General features: G+C 41.2%; 1 protein-coding gene across 4 annotated transcripts in view; it reads right to left on the bottom strand.

Moving 5' to 3' along the window:
- PARD3B (par-3 family cell polarity regulator beta) overlaps positions 1-16,142 on the bottom strand; it is an 897,218-nt gene that overhangs the window by 113,667 nt on the left and 767,409 nt on the right. For all 4 annotated transcript variants that reach the window (XM_087913651.1, XM_026707819.2, XM_026707818.2 and 1 more), the window contains one exon: positions 3,906-4,032. In XM_087913651.1, coding sequence (XP_087769777.1) covers positions 3,906-4,032 — 127 coding nt within the window. The remainder of the gene's footprint in view (positions 1-3,905; positions 4,033-16,142) is intronic.

Consider the following 16,142-nt stretch of genomic DNA (forward strand, 5'->3'; position numbering starts at 1 on the left):
CCAGCTTCGTTCTCCTGTGCAGGGCAACAAAAGAAGACTCAGCTGATCAGCTGGGACTTGGAAGGCAGAGAGTAGATGGGGGTGGGGTCAGTCATAGATGGTATTTGCCAGTTCTCGGAACTACTCAAAATTTCTGCTTCCAGGTCTCTAGAAATGGTCAGAACCTGCTCAATACCACCTCTATCTTAAAGGCTGGATGAGAATAATTCTTCAGTCTGGATGCCCAGAATTAAATGCATCCATTTCTGTATATACTTCATTCTGTCATAACATGCAATTTGGAACATGCTATGATGTGTTTTTTTTAAAGTATTTGAAACGTTTTTTTAAAAAAGATCATAGACTCTCTGACTAGGCTGCTTTTGGCATTTGAGGCACCTTGTGGTTGAGGTGGGTGTTACTCTGAACAATGCTGCTGTTGATTTCTAATTGGATGTTGATGGATTGCCATTTTAATGATTAAATTACAATGTTATCATTTATTAAAGCCATAGTGGCGCAGTTAGAGTGCAGTAGAGTGGTTAGAGTGCAGTACTTCAGGCTACTACTTTTCTGGCTGCCGGCTGCCTGCAATTTGACAGATCGAATGTCATCAGGCTTAAGGTTGACTCAGCCTTCCATCCTTCCAAGGTGGGTAAAATGAGGACCCAGATTGTTGGGGGCAATATACTGATTCTGTAAAACTGATTAGAGAGGGCTGTAAAGTACTATGAAGCAGAATGTAAGTCTAAGTACTATTGCTATTCTTTATGTTATTCGCTAAGGTTTCTTCTACCTCAATCCTGGGGGCTCCAGTTTATCAGAATAACACTGATAATGGAATAACGGCTGAATACAATACTGAAATCTCTTCAGGTTTTATCATTAAGATCTCTATGTAAGCATACTATGTTTACTTTCTAAGGAAACTTCCTTAAATAAGCCACATACATACAACAATAAATAAATCAATTGGGCATGGAGGGGAAAGAAAAAAACATCAACAACTAGTTTAGGATAAAGCTAAGGAGCCTACAGTTAACCAATATTAATTTAGAACAAGATAATAACTGATTTGATTAACGTCTGCTAAGAACTGTGAAGATTCCAGGTCACCCAAAAAAGGCAATGGTTGGTTGACTTAATCAAGATCCTATGCTATTCTAGATATTCAAATTGTTTTTATGAGGTAACCTAATACCCTTTTTATGGTATTTTATTTTTATATATTTTATAAATTATACATATTGTATTTCAACAGTAAAATGTATAAGTACATCACAGTTTTGAGGTTGCTGTTGGTGTTAGATGAAAACCAGATTGAATATTATGTTAGATAGTGAATGTAATTACAGCATCTGATATCTATTAGGAAAATAGTATAAAGTTAACTGTAGCTTAGGTAACAGGAATAATTGAAAGATCTCTCTATATATACACAAACACACACAATATACATATATGTCACATATGGAGGTCAGGAAAAAACAGCAGGATTTTCTCCTGTCTCTTGAGATGTGCCTGTTCATATGCAAGCTCCAATATGTTTTCAATTTAATCTCAATTATGGGACTCCTTCCCATAATTCCTCTTATAGCAAACAAGGACCCAATGACAGGAAGGTGAAGGAGAAAGTTCTAAATATTTCTCTTCATATACTCCTCTCCTCATACAGATAATTTCCAAGGCTATAAAAACTCTGGATGATATAGATATGAAACTCTAAAGGTGAGTTGCTCACAAAGATATGCTTCCATTACTTTATGTATCCTGTTTTAGGTTTCTTGTTTTGCTTGTTGGTGTGAGAAATCTGCTTTTCAATGAAAAAACTCTAGTCTGATAGAGATTTACAAGGTACTATCCAACATTCTTCACAAACCTATGCAGGAAAGAGCAGGGTTCCAGAAACACTCATTTGTAAAAAAACCAAAAACCACCCCTTGCCATTAAAGTTGTACGTCTCTTTCCTCCAGTGTGAAATCTATAGAATTGTTAGAACATGTGCCTTTGAATGAGAAATGAAACAATCTGAAGGCTTCTGATATTAATCAGTTTGAGAGCTTTAAAGGCATCTTGTGCGCTTTGATTAACTACCCCTCCTCTCACAGGAAACATAAGAGCTTTGGGAATCAGTAATCTTAGGGCATTACACCTAATAGAATCAGCTTAAAAGTGATTACCAAGAAGGGCCTTTTGTGTGAAGCTTCAGAGACTCAATGGGGCCATACTCAAAAAGGTAATAAAGCCCTTCAAGATTTGATCAGAAATGAGAATTCTAGGCAGCTCTGAAAGTACCACTGACCTGATCAAGATATCAACTGTTTTTCACCATCTGTCTTGGGAATGTGTACTTGTTCTTTATAGGATTTCATTAGAAAAAAACAATCCAAGCAAAGCTGTGCACTAAAATTGGATGTTTTTGGTCAAGTAGGTTGATTTACTGAAATATTATTTAAACCAATTTGTGTAGAGGACATCTCAGAATTCCTATGGGCACTGAATTAAAACCTGGAAGTACCATGTATTCTCCCTGATCCAAAATGAAATGGATTTGGTGTAATTACAAGGAAGACTCAATCATAAACGAAGAACAAATCTTTTGCAACTTAAAGTGAAGAATAACATGAACACCAGCCGTGCTCAGAAGCCAAATGGGACGACAGTTTCTCAGTCTCTTTATTGCACTCTTCAGGGCAACGTGTTATCTTAAAGTACACAGAGCCATCGCCCTGTGTTTAATGCATCATCACACACACATACACACACACAAAATCATAAGTAAACAAATAAGTCAAGAAAATGTAAACAATTTGTTTGAGTATCCTTTTAGACTCTCATTTAAAAAGAATCAATTCATACATGAACAAGAAAAACCTATTAATAATTCACAACTGCAAATTAGGCATTTGATTTGTTTCTTTTTTTTCCATAAACTTAATCAATCCTCTCTTAATCCCATTTCCTCCTGTTCCTAAGAAGTTCTCATTATGCTAAATAAACTAAATAAAATAATGCCTTCAAACATTGCACAAGAATTTGCAGTTGTTCCTCCCTCTCCAAATCCACTCAAATTTCATTGGCAATTTGGTATGGAGACATCATGTGACTGATCCCGTATTCCCTAGTTAATTATGTGACCAGCAAAGTTGTTATGATGTACTTCTTGCAATGGAACTAAAAATGAATAAAATGTAGACAAAAAATTATACTGGGTTAAGCACCCCTGGATTATCTTGGCTTCCCCACAGTCTCCACCTTTATATCAAATTACTGCTTTGTGAATAGTTGGCACTATCTTAATCCTAAATCCGTTTCATCTTGGGCAATATATTTGTGAGGTAATCTGTAGAACACAAGGAGGTGATATAAAGATATGGTGTTTAAAATTTTCATTGTTAAGTGAATATAAAGGTTAGATTAAATTAATATCAACAATGTCAGTAATTACTAATCCAAGATCTCATGATAAGAAGATGGTTTCCAGACTCTTGGAAGAATTTAATGCATGCATTAAATTCAGAGGGAAGCAGAGGGAGCAGAACACGGAACAGATTTACACAGAAATGCTACCTGGTACCTTCAGAAGCCAATCAAAAGCATAATTATATTTTGATTCTAAAAGCTTTTGAGAATTTCTCAGAATCACAAGTCAGAGTAGAGAGGGGACAGCATTGATCAAAGTTCAAGAAAAAAAGAAATCAAATGCTATTATTTGTTTTCATGACTGCATGTAATAATGTAAGGATAACAAAAGGAAAGAGGGAAAAAAATCCTCACATATACCCACAGGAGGTGCTTGGTAAAATTATTAATTTTTTCATTGTATCTGGTGTCTTGCCATTAATCTAGTTGAATATGGTTAAAACAATGCTTGAATATAATGTTTAGCCATCAAGCTTTGGATTGATAATTTTTTAAAAGCTTACCCAATGCTGATCATAATCTGATCTACCTTCCTCTTCATCATATAAAGGTACACCTTCTCTCCTTGCCTGATGATACTCTTTCCGTAACTTCTGGATGCGATCAGCAGTTCCAATAGATGGACGATCACTGAAAAAAAGAAGGAACATATCAGTAATATTTTAGTATATTTACTTTCAGCTGGTTCATGTCTGAATTCATTCAACAAATGCAATTTTTCTCTTAGCTTCACTTCTTCATAAGCCACAATTAGGTAAATAAACACATACAGCATACTGGGCTAGCTGGGGTTTCTTTTTTTCTTTTTACAATTTTATTTCAGTTTGAAGACCATCACATATGACACATACAGTACATCAAGTGTTAATTAGAGTTCTTTTTAGGCTTCATTATACAGGTAGTCCTTGTCTAGTGATGGCCTCATTTAATGACTGTTTGCAGGCAGTTATGACAGTGATAACAAAGTAACTTTACGGCCAATTGACAACCTTCACAGGTCTGTAAAGCAAAGGACAGCTGAAGTAAGATAGTAAGCACATGGTTTCACACTTTGCTTAGTGACTGAGTTGCCAATTGAGGTTGTCAGATGAAGATCACCTATAAATTGTTAGACTAATCCTTACATCATTCAGGATATCTGGAAAATGGTAGAGTCCTATTTACTCTGAGTTCTTTCTCCTTAAAGAACTATTTTTCAACTGCACATTAAACTAGCTTCTTGATATATGTTAAGAACAATCATCAGAGAGAATAAGCGCCTCAGAGAGAAAGTCCATTCAGAGAGTGGTAAGAAAAACCAAAAAGATTATAGGAAGCTCGCTTCCTGTCATTCAGGATACTGCTTATAAGCACTATGTGCTTAGTGCTCAAAGCATTGTTAGAGACCCCACACACCCACTTCATGGTCTGTTTCTGTTGCTCCCCTCTGGGAAGAGATTTCGAAGTATTTCCAGCAGGATTACCAGATTCTGTAATAGCTTTGTTCCCTATGCCGTCCTTCTGGTAAACACACAAGATTCGTTTCTCTCGCCATGTACATGTATACATCCGAAGTAGACTGTGCTGTTTCTCCATGTCATATAATATATGTGAGTATATGCATAATTTTGTATGTTATTTATTTAGTCATGTTTATGTAGTGTATATTAGAGGTGGTGACCCTTTGAAAGCTGTATGCAAGGAAATTTCATTTTAATGTATGCCAATTAGTGTACATAAAAATGACATTAAAGTTATTCTAAGTCTAAGTCTGTCCACTGTGTCAGCGGGATTGGTAGAAATGATCTGATTATTAGATGTGACCTCATGTCTTTTCCTACAAGCCTTTGTCAGACTACTGTGTTTGCCCATCTGACTTCTCTTCCCTCCTTTATCAGTCACCTAACAAATCTTGCCAATACTTGCAGAAGGTTTGTTGAAAGGGCTATGGCATGGCATAATTGGTATCACCTCCGAATTAATGTTGAGCTTGAGCCATACACACAAACAAAAAGACAAAAAAAAAGTTAGCCGGCCAAGATTTACATTTCCTGTTTTCTGTAAATTTAAACTTAACTGTGGTGGCACGGTGGTTATATTGCAGTATTGCAGGCTGACTCTGCCTAATGTCAGGAGTTGGATCCTGACCAGTTCAAAGTTGACTCAGCCTCCCATCCTTCTGAGGTGGGTAAAATGAGAATCCAGATTATTGGGAGCAGTATGCTGCCATTGTAAACCACTTAGAGAGGGCTGTAAAACACTATGGAGTGGTACAAAAGTCTAAGTGCTATTGCTATTAAATTAATTCAATTCACAGTGATATTTTTGGATCCCATATTCCTTTTTTACATCTGTTCAAATGTAGGGATTATATGAGGAGGAAGAAACAATAATTTTGTGACGATTGAAGGAGGCCTTGTTAGACAGGACAAGTTCTATGCACATGGAATATAACAAAGTGCTCCCATGTGCATAGCAGATGTTAATGTTTTAAATAAAACAATGACTTATTTCATAGCACAATAGAGAGGATACCATTGAGCCTCCACATTTCCTGTATTCATCTAACTGTGATACATAGGGATGTGAAAGCATTTTGCTATAGACTCTGACAAGAGCAATTTCAATTTTTCACTCTTAACTAACTGATCCATGGGAGTGAGATGGGGAAACAAGCTTTCATCCTTCCTCAAGGAGTAAAAGAAACCCAAAAAATCTGATTTTTTTTGTAAAAATACAGATTGTGTCTTTGTTGAGCTTTTCACAGTGCAAATGTTGTAAGTCTCCTAGCAGTTTGGTTAGGAAATGGCTTCTTCTTTTGGTTGATTCTTGGAATAACCAAGTGACATTTTGCAAAATAAACAACCCCTACCCCAAAATAATCAAGTGGATTATATCTGGATATTTTATTAAAAATCCTGACAAAAATCTGCCAAAATGAAAATCTGCCATGCAGAACAGGCAGTAAAATCCTGAGTAATATATTTGGATGTGACACCTTACAAATGTGCACCAGTCATGTTTAATAATCTTTACTACAGTCATACATTTCCTTACATGGACATTCTTCCTGCCTGGAAATTTTGCAACCCTTGAAGCAAGCACATCTGATCATGATTTCACACTTCACACAATTTTTTATCAAGGCAGTTTCTGTTATTATGAATCAGTGTCTTCATTTTCAGACATCATGCTTGATGGAATAACAAGTTGCCCCTGCTGGCAATTTCTCAGGTGCATCAGAACTCCTTGAGAACTCTTCTGCAGAACAATTATGAGATTACATGGCCCACAGCCTTATAAACATAGGCCCATGTAAAACGGACTGTGTTGTATTTGATTGTATGGCCTGTTGGCAAACTAACCTCAACTTAATTGCAAGGCAAAACTATCAAGTTCCACAGTAAGATCTAATTTCTGAACAGAGCATAGCAAAAGAGAGCTAGATTTGTGTATTAAGACAATTCTTTGCACTATGCCTTCTGTTAAGTTGGGGAAAAGAGAGGCTGAACCAGAGCATGAGTGCAACAATACTTTATTATAACAATAAAGGGCTGACCGTGCTTGCCACGCCTGGAACTGGCTCGCAGCGATCAGCAACTGGTCGGACCCCGCAGCCTGCTTTTATAGCTGGCTGCTGGGGAGAACCAACCAATGGGTAAAGGGGAGAACGCCCCCGCAAAGTGAATGGACCTGAGTGAGAACTCCTAGAGTCCTCAGGACATAACACCTTCATTGCAAATCCCACACACACCAAAGACAAATAAAAACCAGACCACAGATTTTGAGGATTTTTGTTCAATCAGGGTTGACAACAATATAATTAAAAGGATTTTAGCCTAACTGTGGATAGAAAGAAAAACTGTAACAAAAAAAGCTAACTTCAAGTCCCAGGCAATGTAAAATGATTGTGATATCCAATCCTTTAGCAGTTCAGAATTTCAGTTTGCCTCCTGACAATTACATGAATATATGAACTACATTCCGAGTCACCAGATGAATTCAATCAGGGCCAGGCAAATATCGCATACATAATCTATTAGTTTACCTAAAGGAACTGAAGCATTGAATTCAAACAAAATGAAGTCATTAATAATAATAATGATAAAAAGAAATGTATAAGGCAATATTAAAAAAACCCACAATTTTCTCATATTTGTAAGAAAAAAAATCATTACCAATTGCAACCTATTCTCCCATCTGACTATATAAACATATATTTAGAACTTTGCGTTTGATCAGATAGCCATTCTAAGGTAGAATTATGAAGAAAGAAAACAGATTTTAGATGCATAGGAAGAATAAATGCTTGTCTTAGAAAAAGCAATCATAGGTTACAAAAGAGGGGCAAAAATTTATACCAACTTGAAAACTTGGCATAATACAATATAAGAATTACCATTGGAATGTATCTGTGAGACTTGTAATCACTATTAAATTTAGGAACTGTCTGAATGGGGGAGAATATAATTTTAGTTCACCCTGACACCATCTACATCTGTGAACTACACTTAATACTTGGAAATTGTGAGGTAGAACTAGAGAGGAAATTTGGTCGATAAGCTAACTCTACCTTATTATAAGGTTATATTAATAGAATCTTGCATGTCTGAAAGTACATTAAAGGAGAATATGTGCAACTCAGGTTTGAAATGAGGGGTCCTTAGTGCTCTCTGAACATGATTGTTTTCTTCTAGATGTTTCATTACCGAAACTAGGCAATATATTAGTGTTTGGGTAATGAAACATATGCAAGAAAATAACCAAGCTCAGAGAGCATCAAGGATTCCTTAAAGTACATTTCTCCCCTCTCATTCCTGTTGCCTTTACAGTCTAAGAAACTAGGAAGGCTCCTTCTGAGTCACTTGCTCTGCCTACCTTCTGCTGCAAGATGCTTTTTATCTGACTGTTCCCTTGGCTGCATCTCTTCACCCTGCCTTTCAATGTCATTTCCAAATCAAAAAGAGGGGAACAGACCATAGTCAACCCTCAGTCAAATTTAGGCCAGAATCAGTATCCATCCACCCATATAGACACCACATTGGTGTCACCAATAGACTGAATATATGAAGGCAAAGAGGAAACAAGTATATATGTACCAGTTCTGGCTTTTGGGTACTAGTTGAGTAAGGGTGGGCTAGCTTCAGCTTCCAGTATAATGCTCTTTATTAGAAACAAAGTTTGTTGACTTTGAAGCAGGTTATATAGCCTTTAGTTACTAATGAATAACTAAATTATAAAATGCTGTGATATTCATAACTTGTAATATGAAAGATAATAAAAACCATGTGACCACATTAATAAAACCAAATTAAAAGCTCATACTATTGTACTAGTGGCATGCAAAACACAGAAGTCTATTTCCCAAAGCGTGAAAGAAAGGCAAGTCTTAACAGCTTTCTATAAAATAACTAAAATGGGGCCATTTGAATCACCCCCTTGTTCCATTAGGTCAGAATAGTAATTGGAAACTGTTTCAGGCACCACCACCTTCTCTTTCTGTACTAGTGATAGGCTGGACAGGGTCAACTTGGAAGAGATAGTCCTGTAGATATCCTATTTCCATACCCTGTAAGCTAAACAGGCTAGTGCCAGTTTGCCAATATGGCTAATGCCATATTGTATTCAGAAACTCACTGGAAGCCACTGCAGTTCCTATATATAAGCACAACATTACAGAACCATCCCTCTGCTCTCAGCAGTCTATTATTTTCTATATTAACCGCAATATCAAAAGTCTTCAAGGGCAGATTCAAGAACAACACATTGCAGTAATCCAATCTAGAGCCTGACAGTTACCAGAGTTTCTCTCTAGAAGGTCGTAACTAGTACACCACTTGAAAGTGGGCAAAAATATCCATCAAACTGTGGGCACACCAATGTGAATTTGGATGGGCTTGATTAATCCCTAGTATATTCTCAAGGAAACAATTGTATGGTTTTGGGTTCATCTAATTATAGCTAAACAGTGTAATGAAGTACTACATAAAGGAGACATTAGTGATTGGTTAATAACTAGAAAACTGTATCTGATTCAAAAAGACCTAGTGAAAGCGACATCACCAGGAAAATATAGGCCAATAAAATGCTTGCCTATGTTTAAATTACAGACATAATAGATGACAACATCCAAGATTATTTTGAAAATAATAAACATCCTTCCAGTAGAACAGAAAGGATATAAAAGAAAAAGTATAGGTATGAAAGATCAACTGCTGATTGATAAAATGATTCTGTAGAACTGCAAAAACTGAAGAACCAATTTACATTATGGTCTGAACTGATTATAAAAAGGGAGTTGATTCATTATCATACAATTGGATCTTCAATGTTTGGAAACAACTGGTGTCAGTAAAACCATTACAATGTTCGTAGAAAAATAGTGAAGCAGTAGAAGACAGAATTGATGGTGGGAAATGAAAAATTTGGAGTTGTCAATATTAGAAGAGGCATCTTCCAGGGTGATTCATTGTCACCCTTATTATTTGCCATTGCCACAAGTCTACTCACAGTGATTTCAAAGAAAACAAATCTTGGCTACCAGGCAGCAAAAATGCTAATAATATCTCATATTTGCTTTATGTGGGTGATCTGAAGCTTTATGGAAAATTAGCAATCAAAATCTAGTAATTGACAAAGTCTGTAAAATTTTTTAACATAGGCATAGCGATGGAATTTGGCCTAAAGAAATGTGCTACAATAGCAAAAAAGTAAGTTAAATCATGAACTGAAATGCCGAATAGCCAAACCATCAGGATCCATTAGGATGAAGCAAACAAATATCTGGGCATTTTAAAGGTAAATAACATCAAGAATGGACAAGTTAAAAATGTGATTAATAAAGAAGACTTCCAAAGAGTGAGAAAATTGCTATTGAAAAAAATAAAGTGAAAACACCATTAGGTATGATTTAATGCTTATTTTTTCAGGGACAGTCAACATCAGAGAAAGATACTTAACCCTGTTGAGGGTCATTGTCATTGTCTTCTGAAGTATTTGAGAACCTGCATTTTGGCAATGGCATTTTCTTTTATAATGCTGATGCTTTTTATATTATTACTCAGCATCAGCATATACTATACGCACTGGCTGCTCCTGTTTCCCGAAGACCGGAAAAATGAGTAAAAGCTGGAGAAAACCACCATTCTAATTGATCAAAACATCTGATACTGTAGGGGGTCTTTTGTTTAGGATATTTAAACCTTTAAACCTTCTACAATCTAGGCAGAATTCTGACAGGAATAAATTGTTCCATTTGTTAAATTGAAGACTTTCATAAATCTGAATGTGCATTTCTGAGTTTCTCTTTGGTCATGTCTGCTGCTTTTGCCCAATGATCCCTGAATCATTTGGGATTACCTGAAGCCCCAGCTTTGAGAATCTCAGAATTTCTAGAAACCCCTTTTTTGCTAATACTACAGCTATTAGGACCTCTAGTCTCTTTTGCAGAAAACAGCTGCAACTAATAGACTATCTCAGCTTCTGTAGTTTAAGCCCCACTGCCTCAAACTTATTATAAGAGATACCAGGAGGCACTGAGTCATCTCAGACATTTATAGAATGAGGATACTGTAGGAGCTTGACACACCCTCATTAACTTAAGAGACAACAGTGGGATTCCAGTTACTGCCTGAGAATTAACACAGTGGATTTTTTCATTCAAGGAGTACCTTGCAAGTCAGTGTTCGGTGCTATCCAAAATAACTGCATTCAAGCTACAGGGAAAGAATCAGTGGTGCTACCACTAAAACATGGCCAGTGTGGGGTCCTTGGTGCTTTCTGGTGGTTTTCTTGCAGATGTTTCATTATCAAGTGAGGTAACATCATTGGCTCTAGGGCCTGATGATGTTGTGTAGCTTGGTAATGAAATTTCTGCAAGAAAGCTACCAAGCTCACAGAGAACTGAGGACCCCAATTCAATCCTTGGCTACAGATACTCTCTTTTATCCATGGCCAATGAGTTTTGGGTAGAATGTAGTAGTGGCTGTGCAAAATAGGAAGTCTGTGCTTTGGAGAGCATATGAGAAGACAAATTTAGAGCTTGGGCATTTGCAAAACTGCTGAAAGGAAAATAGGAAATGGTGCTAATAGCAAGGAAATATTTTTTCTTCTGTTTTGTTCAGCTGAATGCTAAATGTGGTTCATAAATTTGAGTGTGGGATATAATGGGGGGAAAGCTCAGAAAGAGAGTCTCGGAAAACTGGTATGCTTAACTCTTTGCCATAGCTACTGTCAGCAGGATGTGAAAATATATTTCAGTAACCAAGAGAACAATAAAGCTTTAGAAATAGAAACTCTAGACTTTGCAGAACAAAATTATGGGTGAAAGATGATTCAAGCAGAGTCACAAAGTCAGACATGCCTGAAAGTGGAAATTGACAAAAAGTAACCTTATGTCTCATTCTGTGCATGAACACAAACAGATGAGGGGAAAAGATGATTTTTCAATGAATCATTTATAAACTGAAGTAAGTTCTAATATATGTTATCTGGGTCATAATCCAGTTTTATACTTAAATCCTTACCATTTTTTTAAAAAATATGTAGCTTGTGCCCTTTTAACTATACAAATTTAAAATATCATAAATGCTTCTAAATCATCAAAGATTTCTAAAGCAACTTATGACTATCATTTCTTTCACACTGAATCCATCACCACTGGCTCTCTGGTGTGATGTCCTTCACTCAGTGGTGATATTATACCAATTCAGACAGGTCGGGGTGAATCCCTTGCTCCGAAGATCAGCTGGCAGTGAACTGGTTCGCTGCGACGAGCATGTGGGGCCACCCACCCATCCCTGCTCTTTCCTGTGCTTCACTTCCTTTGTTTAGAGCATAGCTGATTCGTGCTGCAGAATGGTTTCTGTGCCTCAGCTGTTTTATTCACAGGGACTCCTGTAGAAGGTAAGTGTTATGTCGGGTAGATCGGTTCGCATTGAGAGGCGAGACTCGGGAGTGAACATTCAGCTCTTTATTGTGAGTGTAGGAATGGAACAGAATAGGCTTGCGAGCCGCTTGGCTTTATACAGCTGGCCGGCGGTTCGGCGGCCAATGGCAGCACTTTGAATCTCCCGCGATCGGCTCGGCCAATCGCGGTAGATTCTTAGCGCTCCAATCACAGGAGTTCAGTCAGCCAATCACGTTGCGGTCCGGGTGGACCAATCGGAATGCGAGTCTTCAAGAATGTTAATACAGAACACCCCTCCCCTCATGGTTTCGTCCGACGCAGCGTGGTGACGTAGTCGCGCAGGTAGGCGGGGCTCCGTACCTGCCTGGTTGACCTGCGTGGCTCAGTCTGTGTGTGATTTGTCGGCCGGTTCAGACGGGCTCCGCATCGCTCTCAACCCTTCTGATGGAACCGCCTGGAAGGGTGAGCTGGGCCTGTCGCCGCAGCTCCCGCCCGGACTACCTGGGTCGGTCGAGCTGCAGTTCCTGTTGCTCCCGCCTGGTCTTTCTGGGCTGGTTGAGCTGGCTTGGCTGTACCTTCCAGGTGAAGCTCCCGTCTGCGACAGCTCGAGGTCTGCTGGTGAGTATGGTTGGTTTATTTGGACGTTGCTATCTTTTGGTGGGGGGTGTTCGGCTTGCGTTTTGGGGTGTCCCGCTGGCGTTTCCGGCCTTTTGTCGTTTCCCTGCTTGGTTGTTGTGGCTCCCCCTCCCTCTCTGCTTTCTGTGGTTGTTGTTGTCGAGGCGTCGGGGGTGTTGGCGGCTAGCCTAGACCGTAGCTGGTCGATGTGCCGCTTCCAGCTTCTTCCATCCATGGTTTGGAGTCTGTATGACCAGGGGCCGGTTACCTGTGTTATTTGTGCGGGTACCCAGAGTGGGTCTCCCGTGAAGTTCTTTGCGTAGACTGTGTCCCCGATGTTGAATGCCCGGTGCCGGCTGGAGGAATCTGGGGGTTTCTCCGGGTTGTAGGTGGGGTGTAGCCAGTCCAGCGGGGACCTCAATTTCCTGCCCATCAGTAGTTCTGCTGGGCTTTTGTTTGTGGTCGTGCTGGGCGTAATATGCTGTATGAGTAGCATTCTGTTTATCTTTTCTTGAATGTCGCCGGTTTCAATTTTCTGGATGGTTTTCTTTGTGTATTGGACCATCCATTCCACCCGTCCATTCGCAGCCAGGTGAGCCGTCGAGGTTAGGGCGTGTCTGATGCCCTGCTCGGCCAGGTATCTTTCAAATGCCAGTGCCGTGAACTGCGGGCCGTTATCCGACACTAAGACATCTGGCAACCCATGTGTCGCAAAGAGTCTGTTAAGCTTATCGATGACCGCTTCTGTTGTTGTTGTCCTCATGGTGCTTACCTCCAGCCAGTTGGAGTAGGCGTCCACGGTGATGAGGAATGTATGCCCCTTGGTCGGCCCGGCGAAGTCTATGTGTATTCGCGACCACGGTCCTCTGGGGGTTTCCCATTCCAGGACTGGAGCGGCGGGGGGGTGGATCTCGTCTCTTTGCACCTGTTGCACCCGGCGACCCATGTCTCGATTTGCTTGTCCATCCCTGGCCACCAAGCGTAACTTCTGGCCAGGGCTCTCATCTTGACCACGCCCGGGTGCCCCTCGTGTAGCATTTCCAGTACCCTTTTCTGTAGTGTCTCTGGTATAACTACCCAGTCTCCCCAGAGTATGCACCCTTTTTGTGTGAACAGCTCGGTTTGCCGGTTCCTGAAGGCTTTGAACTGTTCGCTGCCCTCATTTTCCGGCCACCCCCGCTCTACCCAGCTCAATACCCGCGCCAGCTGTTTGTCTTTATTTGTTTCTTGGGCAATGTCTGGCGCGGTTAAGAGCGGGCTGGGTAGAGTCTCTATTTGCAGGGTCGTTGTCGTGGGTGCTGGGTTGTCGTCTAAGTCTGGTAGGGGGGTCTGCGTGCGGGATATTCTTGCCGGGTCAGTGTGACAGTTCATATGAGTAAGCGGCAAGGAACTCGGACCACCTTGTCATCTGGGGTGACAGGATGTTTGGGGTGGCCTTGTTCCCTGCCAGTATTCCGAGTAAGGGTTTGTGGTCCGTAATGATTGAAAAGGTCCTACCATAAAGGTACTCGTGGAACCTTTTCACTCCGGAGACGATGGCGAGGGCTTCTTTGTCCAGCTGGCTGTAATTTCTCTCCGGTCTGGTCAGTGTTCTCGAGAAGAAGGCGATGGGTGCTTCCTTCCCGTTGGGTAGGGTATGACTGAGGACTGCTCCGATGCCTAAGGGCGACGCGTCGCATGTTACCGTTAGTGGCAGGGTCTCGCTATACTGGATCAGGACTGCGTCTGATGTTAGCAGGTTTTTTGTCTGTTGGAATGCAGTCTCCTCCCGGTTCCCCCAGGTCCAGGTGGCTGCTTTATCGAGTAGCCGGTGCAGGGGTTCCGCCACAGTCGCCTTCTCGGGTAGGAAAACATTGTAAAAGTTAAGCAGTCCCAAGAACACCTGTAGTTCCGCCTTGTTTGTCAGTGTGGGGGCTTCCTTGATGGCTCTGAGTTTCTTTCCGGTTGGGTGGATTCCGTGCTGGTCTAGGAGGTACCCCAGGAATTCGACCCTCTCGGTGTAGAGTTGGCATTTGTTTTTTTTTTTACTTTAAGGCCGGTGTCTTTGAATTTTTTCAGCACCGCCCTTAAACGGGTTTCCAATTGTTCCTTGTTGGCGGCTGGGACCAGCATGTCATCAAAGTAGGGGACCACTCCTTTTATTCCCTGGAGGAGTCTTTCCATGAGGCTTTGGAAGACTCCTGGGGTGACGCTGACTCCGAATTGGAGTCAGTTGCATCGGAAGGCCCCCCGGTGTGTGACAATCATTTGCGCTTCGGCTGTCTCGGCATCGACCGGCAGTTGCTGGTAGGCTTGCACCAGGTCGAGTTTTGTGAAGACCCGGCCTCCCCCCAGTGAGTGCAGAAGGTGCTGTACTACTGGGACGGGGTAGGCGCTTTGCTGTAGCGCGTGGTTGAGGGTGGCCTTATAGTCACTGCAGATTCTTATGGAGCCATCAGGTTTGATGGGGGTGACTATGGGCGTCTCCCAGCGGGCATGGTCAATTGGCTCTAAAACCCTTTGCGCGACGAGCTTGTCTAGTTGCTCGTCGATTTTTGGTTTGAGCGCGAATGGCACTCGCCGCAGTTTGAGGCAGATCAGGGCGACGTTAGGGTTAAGGTTGAAAGAGATAGGGGCCCCTCGGTACTTGCCTAGAGAGTCATCGAAGACCTCCTGGAAGTCCCTCACGAGAGTCGCTTCCCAGTCAGCCTCATCTGTGTGGTGGATGCCCATCACTTCTATTCCCAGCGGGGAGAACCATTGCAGGCCGAGCAAGCTGGGGCGGTCTTTGTCTATGACTGTGAGTGGCAATACCTCGGTGTGGTTTTTGAAGGTGACTTTAAAGTGTCCGATGCCGGCCACAGGGATGCGGTTTCCCTGGTAGTCCTTCAGGATTAGTTTTTGGTCGTCTAGCTCGTGGCAGCAGATGGTTGGCACTAGGCGCTTGATTGTGCACCAAGAGACCATGGAGAGGTAGGACCCGGAGTCCACTTCCATCTCGCACGGCTGGTCTTCGATGCTCACCTCCACGTGTACTTTTTGGGCGTCCATGGTCGATGAGTGGCCGATGACGACCGTCTGGTGGGTTTCTTCGCGCCGCTGTGCTTCGCTGAGTCATCTGTTGCGGCCGTCGCGGCTCCATCGGCTCTCGGTTTGGCGGTCTCGGTTTCTGGGGGGGGTGCCATCTCGTTGTCGGGGGCTGCTGCCTCGTCGTTGTGGGCTGTAGTTTTTCTTGTTCCGGCACACCTTGGCGATGTGC

Source organism: Pseudonaja textilis, chromosome 1 (assembly GCF_049901715.1).
Source record: "Pseudonaja textilis isolate UNSWEBS1 chromosome 1, rPseTex1.2, whole genome shotgun sequence".
In the NCBI taxonomy this organism is placed as follows: Eukaryota; Metazoa; Chordata; class Lepidosauria; order Squamata; family Elapidae; genus Pseudonaja; species Pseudonaja textilis.